At 44.0% G+C, this 17,957-nt stretch overlaps 2 protein-coding genes across 2 annotated transcripts in view; one reads left to right on the plus strand and one right to left on the minus strand.

The window, feature by feature from the left end:
• The window catches only part of RXFP1 (relaxin family peptide receptor 1), a 50,184-nt gene extending 35,625 nt beyond the window's left edge, over positions 1-14,559 (plus strand). Inside the window, exons 6-17 of the mRNA XM_040971377.1 lie at positions 682-753; positions 846-917; positions 1,798-1,872; positions 3,874-3,945; positions 5,086-5,157; positions 5,846-5,917; positions 7,308-7,379; positions 8,687-8,758; positions 9,362-9,591; positions 11,115-11,525; positions 12,267-12,485; positions 14,276-14,559. Of these exons, the coding sequence (XP_040827311.1) occupies positions 682-753; positions 846-917; positions 1,798-1,872; positions 3,874-3,945; positions 5,086-5,157; positions 5,846-5,917; positions 7,308-7,379; positions 8,687-8,758; positions 9,362-9,591; positions 11,115-11,525; positions 12,267-12,485; positions 14,276-14,559 (1,723 nt within the window). The remainder of the gene's footprint in view (positions 1-681; positions 754-845; positions 918-1,797; positions 1,873-3,873; positions 3,946-5,085; positions 5,158-5,845; positions 5,918-7,307; positions 7,380-8,686; positions 8,759-9,361; positions 9,592-11,114; positions 11,526-12,266; positions 12,486-14,275) is intronic.
• An 832-nt stretch (positions 14,560-15,391) lies between these two features.
• Positions 15,392-17,734, minus strand: CUNH4orf46 (chromosome unknown C4orf46 homolog). The gene is made up of 2 exons (XM_040971409.1): positions 17,563-17,734; positions 15,392-16,315 (listed from the first exon to the last, which is right to left on the minus strand). Exons 1-2 carry the CDS (start codon positions 17,710-17,712, stop codon positions 16,160-16,162), a joined length of 306 nt encoding a protein of 101 aa, XP_040827343.1. The 5' UTR covers positions 17,713-17,734; the 3' UTR covers positions 15,392-16,159.
• Between the last annotated feature and the right edge of the window lie 223 nt (positions 17,735-17,957).

The following is a 17,957-nucleotide window of genomic DNA, read 5'->3' on the forward strand; positions in this document are numbered from 1 at the left end:
GAGGCCTCCTGGGGTGTTGATGAGAGATGCTGAAGCTGTTTATTATCCCATCCTCTGGGCAGTGGAGTTCCGGGGTTGCAAAGGAGGGAAGGCAGAGGCTCTAGTGGGAGGAGTCATCCCTCCCCACCCCTGCTGACCTGGTTGGGGAGGGAACGTCTCTGGCGGAAAAGGTTTTGCAGAATGTGGACTCCAAGCTGTGGAAGAGCGAAGAGAGAAATCCATGTGGGCTCCCCATATCAGAATGAAACTTGAATTACAACTTGGAAGTGCATTGTGGGCAGAGAGGGAGCAGAGGAAGGCGCTGGAAGACTAAGCACGTTGTTACAAGTACTAGGGACCACGAGCCGAGCCACATACTGCCTGGAGGGTGGGAAATGAAGCTGAACAGAGAAGGCAGGGTTAGACTCCAGCAAGGTTTGCCATGTCCTTGTGTCCAGGGCAAGACCCCACGCCTGCCCAGTTCGTCTCCCGTCTCTCCTGAGTCTCCGTGATGAGACTCGCCCTCTCCTTCTTCCTCTCTCTTGCGTTTCTTGTTGTTCGTCAACGAGTTCCTCTGCCTACGATAACTGCTCTCCTTTCTTGCCTTGCAAATGCCGTGTCTTTGGTCCCCATCGCGCCTCCCTTAGTTAAGAAGCTAAGACATGCACTAAGTGATGGAAATCCTTACCTCTCCTTTTGCAGCTACCTCAGCCATAACAAGATAACCCTCCTGAGACCGGGTGTTTTTAGAGACCTGCACAGACTGGAATGGCTGTAGGTTCGAGTCATGTGACATTTTAATGATAATTATTCTGAGGTGCTACAAATATGTACGTGAACACATTTTTTTTTCTTCTGGCTGGCAGGATAATTGAAGATAACCACCTGGGCCGAATTTCCCCGCTAACATTTTATGGACTGAATTCTCTTATTCTCTTGTAAGTGTTAAGTAAACATTTCGGTTGAAGAAAAAGACAAGAATAAGGCTTAATTCCAAAGCGATAAATAGCATATGTTCTCTCTGATATAAGGCAATCTTCATGCACAATACAGAACAAATAGGTGTCTAGGTGAACAGGAATGTTCATCTACTCTCACGTATGAACAGCAGCGTCACAGGCACGTCCAGCCCCAGCAGGAGGACTGCATCCCAGTCGAATTATACCTTGACAATCTGTTAGCTGTTCTGCCTTTGTCCACCTGCAGTTCCATGATACACTTAAATAACAGAATGTTTAACTGTTGCTAAAGGAATGTAACACTGTCAGAATGGGGGGCATGGTGAGAGGGAGAAATAGGGAGAAAGGGGCAGAAAAGGTGGAACCTCTATTCCCACAAACCGTTCATGGAAAATAAAAATACATATATTTGTTAAAGAAAACAAAGAAAAGGGTTTTCAACTAGAAACCATTTCTTAGTTCTGTTCCCTAAGATCATGTGTAGTTCTAATGACTTTATATGATTTTTTTCTGTCCTCTGGAATGTCAAACTACCAAACCCGAACGTAGTCTCGCTCATGTTTTGTGGAAATGTTCGTAAGCCCAGCGTGACTGGCCAAGACGAAGGAAGACTCGCTGGAAACCGCGTCCCTTTGCCGCCACCCCTCCTCCGGCCTGCACTTTTCCTCAGTTGCTAACATCTCTGCTTCCTTATCATTTGTCAAATTTGTATCACTGTAAAGCACTTAAACAGAACAAGACTTAGCAGCGAAAAACTGGGAGGAAATAAGCAGCTCAGTAGAGAGTCGTGATGAGTCTGTGTCCGGCTGAGGATGAGCCCGCAGACCACGCGCGCTGCCTGCTTTCTGATCTTTTGCAGGGCGCTCATGAGCAACGTCCTCAGCCACCTGCCCGACAAAGCGCTCTGCCAGCACATGCCGAGACTGCACTGGCTGTAAGTCACCTCGCCTCTTGTCAGGATGCCAGCCACACTCTCCGGTCCGGCCAGATTCCCTCCGGATGTCAGGGGGTTGGTTGTTAATATCATATCAAATTTAAACGAATTAGCATAGTTCTGTATTAAATTATTTAACGTTTGTAAAAATCCATCAAAATAAAACATGTCAAAAAAAAAACTACTTTGGAGAAAGAAAGAAGGCAGAGAGAGCATCATGTTGTATATGTAACATCTCCTCTTTCTGCCACCTGTTCATTTGGCACAGGAAGACTGTCGTTTTATTTTCATTTCTAAATGAGTGAATTTGGGCCCAGTGCGGTAGCCTAGCAGCCAAAGTTCTCCCCTCGCACACACTGGGATCCCTTATAGGCACCAGTTCTAATCCTGGCAGCCCTGCTTCCCATCCGGCTCTCTGTTTGTGGCCTGGGAGAGCAGTCAGGGATGGCCCGAAGCCTTGGGACCCTGCACCCATGTGGGAGACCTGGAGGAGGCTCCAGGCTCCAGGCTTTGGATCAGCACAGCTCTGGCCATTGAGATCACCTGGGGAGTGAATCATAGGAAGGGAGATCTTCCTCTGTCTCTCCTCTGTCTCCTCCTCTCTGTACATCTGAGTCTCCAATAAAGAATAAAATAAATCTTTTTTAAAAAATGAATGGACTTGACCTATTTCAACCAGCATGGTTCAATCTCATGAACATGATGTAAATTAGCAAAAAAAAAAAAAAAAAGAAGAAGAAGAAAAATTAATGTAAACATTTAAAACATTACAGTTCCTGAGCCTCTACCTGCAATGCTAGCACCTCATGTGAGCACCAGTTCAAGTCCTGGCCGCTCCACTTCCCTCGCAGCTCCCAGCGGACACGCCTGGGAAGGCAGCAGAAGATGCCCCAGTGCTTGGGCCCTCGCACCGACAGGAGCTCTGGAACAATCTCCGGATTCCTGGTTTCAGCCTGGCGCTGGCTGACCTGGCTGCTGCAGCCATTTGAGGAGTGAAGCAGCAGATGGAATGTTCCTTCTTTATCCTTCTGCCTCTGCCTCTCCTCCCTCCGTAACTCTGCCTTTGAAATAAATACCCTTTGTAAGCATCCCAATTATCTAGTGCTTACAAATCGTCAGGACAACATTGCTGTCTGCTGAGGGGCAGTTGTGAGCGCGCCCACAGCCCGTCACACTGTGAGGGCTCTTCCTCCAGCGCTAGGAGATGCAGACACAGATGAGACGCTAGGCAGGCAGGAGGCGCTGTTCCCTCCACTACCTCTGATCTCCATGGCGAGACAGAGGCCAGAAAGAGCGAAAAGGTAAGGAAACTTGTGGCTAGAGGTTTAAAAAGAGAAGCATGTATCAAATACTATTAAAGGCTAAGAAATTGAAAAGCAACAGGCTAATTAACTGGCTATGTCAATATTGTGTAGACTAAGAATAGGAGCTAGACAGTGTTTTGGTAGCAGCAGCTCCTGCTGCAATAGTAGAATCTTGAGCAACCTGTTGCCAAATAGGATCACGCCGGTTAGGGAAACGCCAGCAGTAACTGTGGACAAAGGTTTGATACAGTCACTGGCAAACGTCCACTCATACCGTGAGAATCCATCAGGACAAAGGTTTTCCATCCCATTTCTTGAAAATCTCATAAGTAGTATGCATGCCCATATAAACACATGATTCAGATGCATCTCAAAACATTCGCAGCACTAATACAGAAAGAAAGTAGCAATATATAATGTTACAGAAATAACTGAGAGAATGTGAGATAAATAGGAGATGAAGAAAAATGTTTTACTAGAAGACAAATGATTCTTTTAATTATTTTATTTTGATGATCTTTGCATGATTGATTAGGGCACAAAGGGTCAAGGGCTGCAGGAAAGTGGGTAAGACCACTGTTTGCACATTACTACTATTATTGTTTTTCTGCATCTGGGGTAAGATAAATAATTCTTAAGCAACTTACGTGTCTAAGATTAAAATCTAGCTTCATCGTGTTTTATTTTTATGTTCCAGGGACTTCGAAGGCAACCATATCCGTAACTTAAAAAACTTGACTTTTATTTCCTGCAATAATTTAACTGTTTTGTAAGTAATATTTTATACATTTCAAACAAATCATGTGTGCTGCTGCAAGCCAACAACCCCACGTAGTAATTATAGCAGATATTCACTCCCAACCTGCAGTCGGTTTAAAATGAAGGATGTGCGATTCAAGCCAAGAGAAGTCACAGATTCCAACATCCGGGAGCCATTCCATGACGCTGTACTAGCTGAGACAGTTTTCTCAAGCTTATGTAACAGAGAGGCCTGTCTGAGTGGAAAGGGCTCCTCAGAGCACCCCGGGATCGGTTCAGGAGTCTCAGTTGACCTTCAGAGTCTATAAGAATAAGCTTGGTACTGCACAGGTTGTTCGTTGTTTCCAAAAGTTATGAATTGCAACCCACAAGTGGGTGATGAAAGCAATAAAGTACGGTCCATTTGGAATGTCCTGAGTTGAATCAACGATGCCAGAGTGCGATGGATAACACACACACTGCCGCATGCGTCTTAGGCTCTGTGTGTACTTAAGACACTTTTTACTGTGGTTTGGCATGGGCAAAACTTTTGAAAACTATTGTCCTGTAGACATAGGAGGCTGCGTGGAAGCACCACACGAACTGCCACTGAGACAGTAAAAGTAACGGTGTTTTCTCGAACGGGGTCCCTCGTCCTGATGGGTTCCAGACAATGAGGGATCTGGACTCTTCTGCCGAGGGGTTCAGCGTTGTTCAAGTGCAGGATGCTTTAAATCATTCCTGCAAAATGATTCTTACAAACACTCCCGAGGAAATCATATTACGCATGAAAGACACAGGCCAAATAGATATGCTACAACACCTTGTCTTTTCTGCTCTCTCTCTATTTATTTTTAAGGAAACTTTTAAGAAATCACTTGCGGGTTTCCTCCTGGTGGTGTTGATGGTTTTTAGTCTAGGGATATGAGAAGATGATCATGGCTTGGTGTGTCAGGAAGAAAAGAATACTGCGTTTAAATCATAACTAAAAGGTTCAGGACATCTAAAGTTAAAATCAAACAGGATAATTTGTTGTACTACTTCAGAATATCTTGATGTGGAAAATGCAGTATGGCTTCATTATTTTTGTTCTACTATTTATCTGCTTGGTAATTTGTGTCATGGTACACCAAGAAGTTACAATATGTTTTTGTTTTTTTTTTTTTTTCAGGGTAATGAGAAAAAACAAAATAAATCACATAAGTGAAAATACCTTTGCACCGCTTCAGAAACTAGATGAATTGTAAGTTGAACTAAATGTATACTATTAATTCTATCTCTACAGTTTTATTTTGTATGTTCAATGTATCTATTTATTTATGTAATTAAGAAATATTAATTTTCTTTGCATGCATTATCTGTATAACCTTATGTGTTGAGCCACAAAGACATTCAATTATCTAAATATCATAAAGTAAAAGAATAAATTTTTAAAGAAAATAGAGGGAAAGAAATACCACTATAGAGGAATAATAAAGCCATGTGTGCAGTAAGTAAAATATGTCTGATCTACTACTACCTAGGGACAGCAAAGTTATCGTTTCAAGTTTCCAACATAGTTAAGAAATAAGGACCATAAAATCAAAAGGTTAAGATTTAGGGACTGTAAGATCAAAAGACAGTACTTTGCTGATTCAAAAAAAAAGGCTCGTATTGTTCCATAAGCAAATGACACAGTGCTATTGATAATAAACCTTCCTATAAAAATGGAAGAGAGAAGTAAGTGAAGAGTTCAAAAGACTGATGAAGTAGGAACATTTTTTTTGCATTTTTCTCTGCTTTTGAAATATTTATAATGTCAGGTAATTAATATAACTGATACTATGGTTAAAACATTGTATAATGGATTTTCTAATGAAGTTCAGAGCAATAAATAAATAATAACAAGTTGAAATAAGAAGAAATAATAATTTGCAATTTTTTTTCACTAGGGATTTAGGAAGTAACAAGCTCGACAGTCTCCCACCTCATGTATTTAAGGATCTGAAGGAGCTGACACAATTGTAAGACTGATGTTAATTGTATTACGTTTTAATTACACATCACATAAAATTAGCCACTTTAAAATGCTCTTGAGTGGCATCAGCTACGTTTACAGTATTTCACGTTATAAAACTGGAGCTCTGGTACAGAAATGTAACTGATTCTTCTGTGTTCATTTTATATACAGAAACTTTATTGGGCTTATTTGGTGACTCTAATCTTTTTACATTAGACAGAATTATCATCTGTGAACAGAAATAATATTTCTTTTTCAATTTGAAGAATTTTTCCTTGTGTGTGTGTGTGTGTGTGTGTGTGTGTGCGCGTCTGAGTTCTCTGGGTAGAATTTCCAACACTGGGGTAAAGCAGACATGCTTGTCTTGTTCCTCGGCTTAGAGGAAAATTTTCCTCTGCAAAAGTTTGGTCTCTCCCTTGTAGGTGTGTTAGTTCCGGAGTCTCATGCCTGGCGTCTGTATTTCAGGCTCCTTCTCGACACGATGTAACTTTCTCCAGGTTTATTTCTTTGGCCAAAAACAAATGAATACCCTTCCTTTTTAAAGGCAGACTCATTCCTTTGTGTGTATAAGGCAAATTTCCTTCACCTATTCATCAGTTGACAGAGACACAGATCAAGTCTGTATCTTGACTATTGTGAATAACGTTGCAGTAAACACAGGCATCCCCTTCACAGGAGAGCTGTGAGTTCTGTACATAGTTAGGCTCTTTGAGGAACTCCATCACATGCTTCCTCACCTTGGCACTAACTTACATTCCCTCCAGTGGCACATGAGGGCAACCTTTTCCCTACCGTCTCCCCAACGCTTCTCGTCTACCAACTTTTTGATGATGGCCGCTCCAACAGGCATGAGATGAGAACTCATCACGGTTCTGGTTTGCGTCTCTCTATTGATGGGAGATGTCCAACCTTTCTAGACGTGCCCATTGGCCATCTGCACATCTTCATTTCAGAAATCCCTGTTCGTGACCTTTGCCTAGCACTTGTTTTCCTACTGACCTGAATTCCATGTTAGCGTTGGACACTAACACCTCCTCAGAATAGGCTTTGCAAACTCTGGCTTCCAGTCTGTGCATTGTCACTTCACTCTGGCTGAGCAGAAAATTCCCAGTCTCATATATTTTCATGTTTCTCTCTTCCCTTCTTTGGTCTGTGTTTTTTGGAGTCATAGCTAAATAAGTAAATAAATAAATAAGCCATTGCCCAGACCAGGCACCTCTATCATTTCCTCTGGTGTGTTTGCACTTCCGGGTCTTCCACTTAAACCTTTAATCCACTTCAATTTGTATTTTACCTTCTTAGTAAATGTTCGGTGATAACTCAGAATCAACAGATAACTCAAGTAGCTTTCAGAAGTAACCTAATTTTGTCTTTCTTTAAAAAAAAAAACACAGGAATCTTTCTCATAATCCAATCCAGAAAATTTCAGCAAACCAATTTGATTACCTTGTCAGCCTCAAGTCTCTGTAAGTATATACATATGGTGATATTTTTAATAAAAATCATTATTTAAACACTAATAATATGTTTCACAGCTTTATTTCCAGGATGTTGGTTAAAACAATAATAATAACAAATATTAACATAAAAACAAATGAGCCCTTGCTCAGCATAAATAGAAATTACTTTTAGCTTACATTTATAAACTAAAAATACAATAATATGTATTTTTGAATAAGAGAACAGGAGTATAAGTCACCAGAGAGAAAAATCTTCCCTGGCTCGCTCCCCAAGTGGTCTCAAAGGCCAGACCTCAGCTGACCTAATGCTAGCAGTCAAGAACTTGTTCTGAGTGTCTCCCACATGGGTGCAGGATCCCAAGGCTTTGGGCCATCCTCTGTTGCTTTACCAGGCCACAGTCAGGAATTAGGGAGTAGCCAGGACATGAACCTGAGCCCAGAGGGGATGCCAACACCTGCAAGGCAAGGATTTACCCATTGAGCCATTGCACTAGGCAAGACACAAGCAGTTTATATTGACATTTTGCTCAGACACCTTGAAAGTATCTTCATCGTTGTTCCACAAGCAACAAGTACTTAAGAAATTATTACTATATGGCGTCCTTGTTTCAACACAGAATATTCTATATTACACAAATCATTACAGATACCACACGAAAAAGAATATGATAAGAAGTCTGTTAGTATCTAATAGTTTTTAAATAATGTTTCAATACATATCATTTAAATAGTTCCTCACTAAAACATATTTTATTTTTTAAAATTCCCTGAAGAATTAGAGGGTCCAGCATGGTAGCCTAGTGGCTGAAGTCCTCATCTTGCACGCGCCAGGATCCCATATGGGTACCAGTGTGTGTCCCAGTTACTGCTCTTCCCATCTAGTTCCCTGCTTGTGGCCTGGGAAAATAGTCAAGGATGGTCCGAAGCGTTGGAACCCTGCACTTATGTGGGAGACCCAAATGAAGCTCCTGGCTCCTGGCTTCGGATTGGCTCAGCTCCAGCCGTTACAGCCTCTTAGGGAGTAACCAGCAGACAGAAGGTCTCTCTCTCTCTCTCTCTCTCTCCTTCTCTCTGTAAATCTGACTTTGCAATACAAATGAGTACATCTTGAAAAAAGCCTAGGGGAGATACATATGCCTGAATAATAGCATCCCAGAGAAGAGGAGGTAAGGAAGCGGGCAGGGTGTCTGAGTGTGATTCGTTCAGAATAAGTGTTAGCTGAACGCATTTTGCCACGTGGTCCCAGACACACTTACACCCCTCATCTTGTCATATGCGCTTCTTTCGGTTGACGATTACTTTGATATTTTTAGCAGCCTAGAAGGAATCGAGATTCTGAATATCCAGCAAAGGATGTTTAGACCTCTTCTGAATCTCTCCTACATGTGAGTGCTGTTGTTCCTGCTTCTCCCCCTGGATTTTAGTCCCTCTGCCTCCGCCTTATGTGACAGCACGTTTCTGTTCAGCGCATCCAATCTATGCATAGTTGCTACCGATTTGCCGGCTACAAGCACGATGTTTACTTATGCCCCAGATCCCTGTGTTGGGACCCTAATCGCACGTGTGATGACCTGAAGCAGCGGGGACTTGGGGATCTGATTCAGCCATAAGGGCCGAGCCTCCGCGTGAGGGACGAGAGCCCTGGCTAAAGAAACTTCAGGGAACGCCCCTGAACCAAATTCTACAGAGGAGTCACCTTCTTGATCATGTGCTGACAGTTTGTTCATATCCTAAGCTGTGTCTTACACTTGTGTGCTGGCTATGCCTGCTTGCTGTTGTCACCTGCACAGGCTTTCACATTAAATTAGTGTGCATTAAGCTAACAGGCATTCAAAATTAAAATTTCACAATCGCTAACGTGTCCCATTCCTTTGAATCTCAGAGAAGGCTTTTTCTTTCTTCCAAAGAAATGTAGCAAATGAATACCATTTGTACGGTGACACTGAGTTAAATTTAAAACCCCACCTTACCTTCTCTTTGTATACCAGATATTTTAAGAAATTCCAGTACTGTGGCTATGCGCCACACGTGCGGAGCTGCAAACCCAACACGGACGGGATTTCGTCCCTGGAGGACCTCCTGGCGAGCATCGTCCAGAGAGTGTTTGTCTGGGTGGTATCCGCGGTCACCTGCTTCGGAAACATCTTTGTCATCTGTATGCGACCTTACATCCGGTCTGAGAACAAGCCGCACGCCATGTCCATCGTCTCTCTCTGCTGTGAGTGTTCTGAAACATGCGGACGCATTGTGTTAGAAAGTAAGTTCTGTGAGTGGCAGGATTATGGGACCGAAACATTTTCTTCATTTGTGAACATGTATTGCTTTCACATTTCCTGTGATCAAAATGGTAACACTCAAGTGATATGAAGGAAGGCCCAAAGTGGTGGCACGGCAGGCTAATCCTCTAACGGTAAGCACCAGTTTGTGTCCTGGATGCTCCACTTCCCGATTCAGCTCCCTGTTTATGGCAGGAAAAGTAGCAGAGGATGGCTCAAGTCCTTAGGCCCCTGTACCGCCTTGAGGCCTGGGCAGAAGCTCCTGGCTCTCAGCTTCAGATGAACTCAGCCATTGTGGCCATCTGGGGAGTGAATCAACAGATGGAAGACCTGTGTGTGTGTGTGTATCTGTAAAATCTGTGTTTCAAACAAAAACAAACCTTTAAAAAAGTAGGTTTCTAAAGCAGCGAAAGGCTATGACCATAAACAGATTAGTGACGCTCTCATTGGTTTCTCTCATACAGTAACTCTAAGGCATATTTTGTTGGCGCTTCTAAAATATTTTCATGCAAATAAAATTGCAAGCCTCTATGGTCATCACATTTTTATATCATGAGCTGTACGTATTTTTTTAATTTGCATGTGCAGCTCATAGATTCCACGGCTAATTATTTTTCTGACCTCTGAGCTATTAGAATCCTTTGCACTCATATCTTAAAATATACAAGTGAGCCTTTTTCCAGACAATATTGATGTCTTAATGCTTTTGAATATGATCACAAAAGGACTACAAAATAAAGAAAGAAGAACAAGAAGCTATTTCGAAGGATTGTCAGATGAGCCACACGGCCTGCTTTATGCCCGTACCGCCCCGACAGACAAAATAGACAAAATAGACAAAATCCCTGCTTACAGACTTGTGTCTTAAAGGAAAAGAAACTATTGCTTAATTAACTGCTAAGAGATAAGGCCACCAAAGAGACTTGATGAATAGGTCCTCATCAATAAAGGAGTCTTAGAGAAAAAAAAAAAAAAAGAAAAAGAAAAACTTGGTTCCAAGATAGAAGAAACTTGGGCTTTTGGTTGTTTATTTTCTTTGCTTTTATTGGAAAGGCAGATTTACAGACAGAAGAGACTAAGATAAAGGTAATTCATGTGCTGATTCCACTCCCCAAATGGCACCAACAGCCTGAGCTAAGCTAATCTGAAGCCAGGAGCCTCTTCTGTGTCTCCCACACAGGTGCATGGTCCCAAGACTTTGGGCTAGCCTCCCCCACTGGTTTCCCAAGTCGTATAAGCAAGGGTCTTGATGGGAAGACCTTTGTAGCCAGACATGAACCGGCACCTATAGATGAGGCCAGCTCTCTCAGGAGGGGGATTAGCCAGTTGAGTTATTGGACCACACCCTCTCCCCTTTTTTGAAATTTGAAGGTTTTTTTTCCAGTAACTAAAACATCATTGCTTATTGATCGTCTTATTAAATCTCTCTTTTCTCTGTATCTGCACAACCTTCTGACCCCTGCAGGTGCTGACTGCTTAATGGGCGTCTACTTGTTTGTGATCGGAGCCTTTGATGTCAGATTTCGCGGGGAGTACAACAGCCACGCACGGCTGTGGATGGACAGTCTTCACTGTCAGCTGATGGGCTCTCTGGCCGTTCTGTCCACCGAGGTGTCAGTTTTAGTCCTGACGTTTCTGACGCTGGAGAAGTACATCTGCATTGTGTATCCTTTTCGATGTTTAAGACCTAAAAAGCGTAGAACCGTGACAGTTCTGATTCTCATTTGGACGATCGGGTTTATAGTGGCTTTCACGCCACTAAGCGATCAGGAATTTTTCAGGAACTACTACGGCGCCAACGGAGTCTGCTTTCCCCTTCACTCAGAAGATGCAGAAAGTCTTGGAGCCCAGATTTATTCAGTAACAATTTTTCTGGGTAAGGCACTCTGCATTATAAACTCTTTCATTCCAATGCAGGGATCATTCAAAATAAGACAACTATTATGTTTTCAAAAGTTTAGAAATCTTTACTAAAATTTTCGAATCGACTTTTCTCATCAAAAGTGGTAATAAATTCTATCAGAATCGCTAATAGAATATTTTGGCACACAGAGCTTTCTTTTATCGTATGAATTCCAACATGATGGACTTAATCAAAGGTAGTAAACATGTGTACCTCAAGGTTTCACTCTAATATTGCCAGGCTCTAATATTGAAAGTTCACTCTTTCCCCTTATAATAAAGTGTAACATCATCTATGACCTTTTCAAATTCATGTGTATACCCACACATTTCTTTGGCTTAAGAGTTTGTGTACAACTATTCTAAATAAGCCATGTGAAAAGATTGGCAAATTATAGCACAAAGTAATTATGAAAAAAAAAATCACTGGTAGAAATCTTAAAGACCCAAGATATTAATCAAAAAGCCAAAATTCCATCTAAATGTGGCATTTTTAAGTATCTCAGCATTGTCCCCTGCTTCAGCAATCCTTCAACTGCAAATATATATATATATATATATATATACATAACCTTTCCGCATCTTAGTAATTCTTTATGAAGAATCAAAAAATATGTGATGGTCTTTACATCTTCAATAACAGCTTAAGAATTTGCTTTGTCTGTTTTCGAAGAATGTTCACACCCAGTAACAATGCCCCTTGCGTTCTAAACAGGTGTGAACTTGGCAGCTTTTATCATCGTTGTCTTTTCCTACGGAAGCATGTTTTACAGCGTCCGTCAGAGCGCCCTGACAGCGAGTGAAATATGCAGTCAAGTCAGAAGGGAGGTGGCCCTCGCCAAGCGCTTCTTCTTTATCGTGTTTACTGATGCCCTGTGCTGGATACCCATTTTTGTGCTGAAATTTCTTTCGCTTCTGCAAGTAGAAATACCAGGTACAGCTTTCTTGCTTTCATTGATGAAATAATGCCTTTGTTTATGCAGTGTTCGTCCAAGAAAGGGGAGGAAGATTCTTAAAACTAACCAGTTTCAAGAATCAAAAGTCTTCAGCCATTTAGTCTCTCCTAAATGCCTAATAAACCGATTGCAACGAAGAAACAGTGACCTAAATGGGTACCACACGGTGGTGATGTTAGTTGCCTGCTAAAGATGGACAGAAAGGAAAATAAGACAAATCAAAAATCTCATCATTACATCGTTGTTGTTTTTTTTTTAACTGTAAGAAGTATTTGCTCTTGGCATGTATACACTTCAGATAACATTAGTGAAGAACGTGAGAAACGATAGAAAACAGATTGTTGGTATTTTAAAATCACATACATCGCATCCACTAGATGGCTATGACCTTTGAGCCCACACTTACACCAAACCCTAGCCAGCGCTGAGCATGCGCAGAGACTGGAACGCTCGCGCACTGCTTCCAGGCTGATAAGACGGTTCTGGATATTGTGGAAAAGAGTAAGACACTTCCACAGAAATTAAAAATAAAATTATCGCACAATTCAACCACTCCACTACTCAATAAATACCCAAAATAATTGACAGTAAGTCCTCAGGCAGCTATTTTTAGAACCTTGTTCATAACAGGATCATTTGCAGTAGCCAAAAAATACAGCAATAAATGTTTCCAGAATTAGGTAAATGGATACACAAAATGGGCTCTGGTTCGTATGGCCTGGGAAAGCAGTCAAGGACCACCCAAAGCCTTGGGACCCTGCACCCACACGGGAGACCCAGAAGAAACTCCTGACTTCAGCTCAGCTCATCTCTGGCCCTTGCGGCCACTTGGGGAGTGAATCAGCAGATGGAAGATCTTTCTCTCTCATCTCCTTCTCTCTGTACATCAGCCTTTCCAGTGAAAATAAATCAATCTTTAGAAACAAGATACTATGGTGATGTGTAGTTTCCCTCTGTGCTGTAGAACATCAGAACCAACCACTTGTGTCTGATTTTGGAACCTGCAGTCCAGCCTTCCACTGCATGGCTATTTTTAGACTCAGATAAAGAGAAGAAAAGAAAACAAAGCCCGCGTATTCTGAGAAATGTAGTATACACTATCCAGTAGTTGGAATATTTGAAAAGATAAGATGTAAACACTGCACAATTCAGAGGCCGGGGTGTGGCATAGCAAGTAAAATCGATGCTTGTGGAGCTGCATTCTGTGTGGACAGCTGTTCTTGTCCCAGCCGCTTCACTTTTGAGCCAACTCCCACGAGTGCTTTGGGGAAAGCAGTGGAAGATGATGCAAGCGCTTGAGTCCCTGCCATCTGCATGGGAAACCCGGAATAAGCTCCTGACCTCGCCTTGGTTTTTGCAACCATCTGGGGAGTGAGGCAGCAGATGAAAGTTTGTCACTCCCTGAAATTCTTTCAAGCAAATAAAATGAATCTTTTAAAAAACACTACACAATGAAGTTTTTCCAAACCTAGACCCATAATAAATCCTTCGTCTATGGAGAAAGTATTTCCACCTACTGGGATATGTTTGTTGATGTGCTCAAGAAAACCCGTTAGCAAAGAATGTTGTCCTTTGTCAGCGCCAGCACGTCCAACAGTGCCATTTGGGAATGACATCCTGGAAGCAAGTCATCCTTATGACAGCGAAGGGCAAAAACAACTCAAAACAAGGTCGAGGACAGAAGACTACAGGAAAAGGGAGTTACTATACATGATCAACATCCACAAAGTCTAAACTGATTTCCTTTTTGTTGTTGTTGTTGTTCCAGGTACCATAACCTCTTGGGTGGTGATTTTTATTCTGCCTATTAACAGTGCTTTGAATCCAATTCTCTATACTTTGACTACAAGACCATTCAAAGAAATGATCCATCAGCTTTGGTTTAACTACAGGCGAAGAAGGTCTATGGGCAGCAAAGGGAGGCAGAAAGCAGGTCCGCCGTCATACGTTTGGATGGAAATGTGGCCACGGCAGGAGATGCCCTCTGAGCCAACGAAGCCACCTGTTTGCCCAGACACCTGTGAAGCGTCACTCATTTCTCAACCTACTTGACCATCTCCTTCAGTGAATTCAGTCGGTCTCTGTATACACCCACGAACCCCACATTTTGCATTTAACCTGCTCTCTTTCACGAGAGGTCACTTATTATACAACTGCTCATTAGACATCTGTACTGGAGTATTGGTGGATTTTGATTATGCATTTTTGAAATTCAGAGACTCTCCCACTGTGCCCCAGCCCGCCCTCTGCCAGCCCAAACTTTGTCCACTCTTGTGATAACTCGGGGCTGATTTTCAGTGCTGCCTGAGTCTGGATCTTCTCAGAATGCGAGACTAATTAGCTCCATAGAAGTGTGATTTTCTGTTCTCTTAATCTTTGGTCAACAGAGCTGTTAACACATACACACCGGGCCGGGGTGGGGTTGGAATGCTAGTTGCTAGTACAAGCATTCTATTTTGGGATAGTGTATTATTACTCTAGTTCTCCATAGAAACACACACACACTCCGAGGGACGAGGAGGGATATTAGAAGGACTTGGCTCGCCTCATTGTGGAGGCTGGCAAACCTGAAAGGCCCCAGAGCTGACGTCCAGCTCCCAAGCTGCAGGCTGGCAGGCTGCTGCAGGGCCCAAAGGACCCAGGGTCCCCCTGCATGAGCTACCCGGCAGGATCGTCCCTTGCTAGGTAGAGGGCCGGCTTCCCTTCTTCCATTCAAGCCACCCGTAGAGCCGATGAGGCCTATTCAAGTCACAGAGCCTAATCGGCCTTACTCAGCCTATGGACTTCAATGCTAATCCCGTCCAAAGACATCCATGCTCAAACCAGAGTGATGTCTGAAGTTATAAACTCAAAGAAACAGAAATGCAATTCAAGTAAATAAGTTTATTTCTGTACATTTTTTAGATAACCTTTTACAAGACTAATACTGAAATAAGCATTTCTTTGTCATAGAAATCACATCGTTATGTATGATTTTGAACTAAAAATACTGATCAAGAACTAGGACATAATACAATAAACATAAGTGTCCTTCGCCCATCCTACTGTCCCCGTCCACAGCCCCACTGTGAGGCGTCAGAATAAGGTTCTGTACATATCTCCTTATTTACAAAAAATTTAGACGGCCTGTGCAAGATGTCCGGAAGCTATTTAAAGCAGAAAATCAGCCAACCGGTTAACTCATGTCACAGACCACGACAAAGCAATGTGATACAGGGCAGATGAGACAGAACGTTGTCACTCAGATCCAATGACACTGAGGCAACCACAGCGCTTGGGTTTGATGCACTGGCAGCAAAGTAACGCTTCTGAAATATTACATAAGTAACCTGGAGTGCCCTAACAGTACCAGCACAAAGCCACTCGTCAGATAAGGCACTTTGGAGAGAGCGATAACTACAAGAAATGCTAACCATGGCACATCTCACCCTTCCTAAGCAGGCTTTCAGTTCCCGACGACGTTTAACAAGCATCGCAGAAAGCTCTGTCAGGTATACGTTTTTTAAAGCTATTGTCAAAGTACACATCCCCATCAAAAAGAAGATGTCTTCCTTTAAGTCGGTCAAAGTACGACTCATGCGATCTTGACGCTGCCAACAGGAGGAGCACAGGTGTCTGGTCATCACTCCAATGTGATGACCAATGGGACACCTCAGTTGTCGGGTTTCAGAGACTCGTAGCCTTCTTTCAAGAGGTCTCGCCACGTCTTGAGGAACCGAGCGTTTTCTGTGCATTTGGAGGCAAGCTCTTCTACCTGAGCCGACACTGCGGACGTGGCTTCCAGGAGCCTGGCCAGGGAAAATGCTGCCTGAGAAGAAAAAAGTTAAAACAACTTTATTATTGTTTTCAAATCTCATCTCATTTTATACAAAGCAACACACTCAGCCAGTTTCCTACAAATGTGCCTGGGAGGGCAGTGGGAGGTGACTTCAGGTATTAGGGCCCTGGCCCCCCACGGGACACCCAGGAGGGCCTGGCTCCCGGCCGTGACCTTCATGGCGAGCGGAGCAGTGAGCCAGAGGATGGAAGGTCCATTCCTTCCTTCCCCCGCCCCCCCACGTGGCTCTGCCTAGTCCAATAAATAAATAAACCTTTATGAAATAAAGGTAATACTGTTTCAAACTAGACCATCAACTCTTTCCAGGGAACCTAAAGGAATACTGACTTTTAAGTACACTGTGAGGAAATGTCAAGACCCACTGGGGAAGAAAAACAAGAAAAACCATAACCAAGTTGACATTTTGGTTTTCATGGAAGACCCTCAGGAGGAGTCTCCCTCGATTCAATAAGGTGATCGGACTTCCGGCCCCCGGTGCGGGGTGTACCTGAACAACTTCAACAGGAACATCTCAGCGTTAGGAGAGGCATCGCGACCCTGTGAGCTGTGATTTCATCAACAAAATCACACACACACACACGCCCAAACAATTCTTGATGCTAAATTCATCCTCTTAAACGTTTCCTTCATCTAAGGCATAAAATACCACGGTTTCTAAATAAAGCCAACCCCACTCTATTAAAAAAAAAAAAAGTCGGATCAGCACATTAGTCCTTATTAAAAACAACCACCAAGTCCGTGTGGAGCCGAGTCCATTCTCCAGGTCCCATGCCCGCAGCTGCCCCCACGAAGGGTACCCCCTCCAGCTCTCACTCCCCCCGACCCCCTCGCGAATCCGCGCCCACCTCCTCCCCTCTGCTGGGGCGTGCGCTAGGGGTGGCAGGTGGGTGCTAGTTTTCTGGGGATTCTCAGGGTGTCGCAGAAAAAGTGCAGGATGCTCCCGCTTTGCAGCAAACCCTTTCATGCAAGCAATTCCAGGCTGCAAGAGTGACCTTGCCTGAACCTTGCAGACCCGGGGTCCTGCGCGGAGCCAGCTGGACGGGGCAGCGTGACCAGCCAGCCCACGAGGCAGGCGGCCAGCGGGGCTCTAACACATCGCAGGCTGATCCCAACAAGCTCTGGCGGGCTGCAGGGGAGAGCAGCGGGGGAGAAGAGGGGCTCCCGGGTTCCCGGAGCGTGCAGCACCGGGGTCCCCTGCCCCCCGCTGCCTCACTCACGTCTCCGATCTGCAGCTCCACTCTCTCGAGCGGGTCCCCGCCGCAGGCTCGCCAGCCCCGGCCGGCCGGGGAGCCCGGGGCGGAGGCTGAGGAGGCGTCCGAGGGCGGCGAAGGCGGCGAGGCAGCCCGCGACCCGGCAGGGTCGGCCATGGCCGGAGGGCTGCGGGGAGCTGCCCAACCGACAACCCAACGTCTTTTCAACCGCTCGCGCCCAAAACCCAAAGGCGCCACCTCCCTGCCTCCCGCCCCAAGTCCCGCCTCGTCTCCTGGCTGAAGAGTCCACCCAGAACCACAAAGACGCCGCTGCTTTCCGACAGCCAATCAGAGCTCAGGCGGCGAGCCTTTGGGCGGTTCCCGGCCGCTGTGCCCACCTGCCCGCCAGCTGGGAGGCCGCT

This window comes from Ochotona curzoniae, unplaced genomic scaffold (assembly GCF_017591425.1).
Source record: "Ochotona curzoniae isolate NIBS_2020 unplaced genomic scaffold, NIBS_Ocur_1.0 contig_21, whole genome shotgun sequence".
In the NCBI taxonomy this organism is placed as follows: domain Eukaryota; kingdom Metazoa; phylum Chordata; class Mammalia; order Lagomorpha; family Ochotonidae; genus Ochotona; species Ochotona curzoniae.

Excerpts from the sequence above, each read along its gene's own strand:
- CUNH4orf46 (XM_040971409.1), bottom strand. The coding sequence starts at position 17,712 with ATGGCCGACCCTGCCGGGTCGCGGGCTGCCTCGCCGCCTTCGCCGCCC. Across the intron at positions 16,316-17,562 it reads TGGAGCTGCAGATCGGAGAC|GCAGCATTTTCCCTGGCCAG; the intron begins GTGAGTGAGGCA and ends TTTTCTTCTCAG.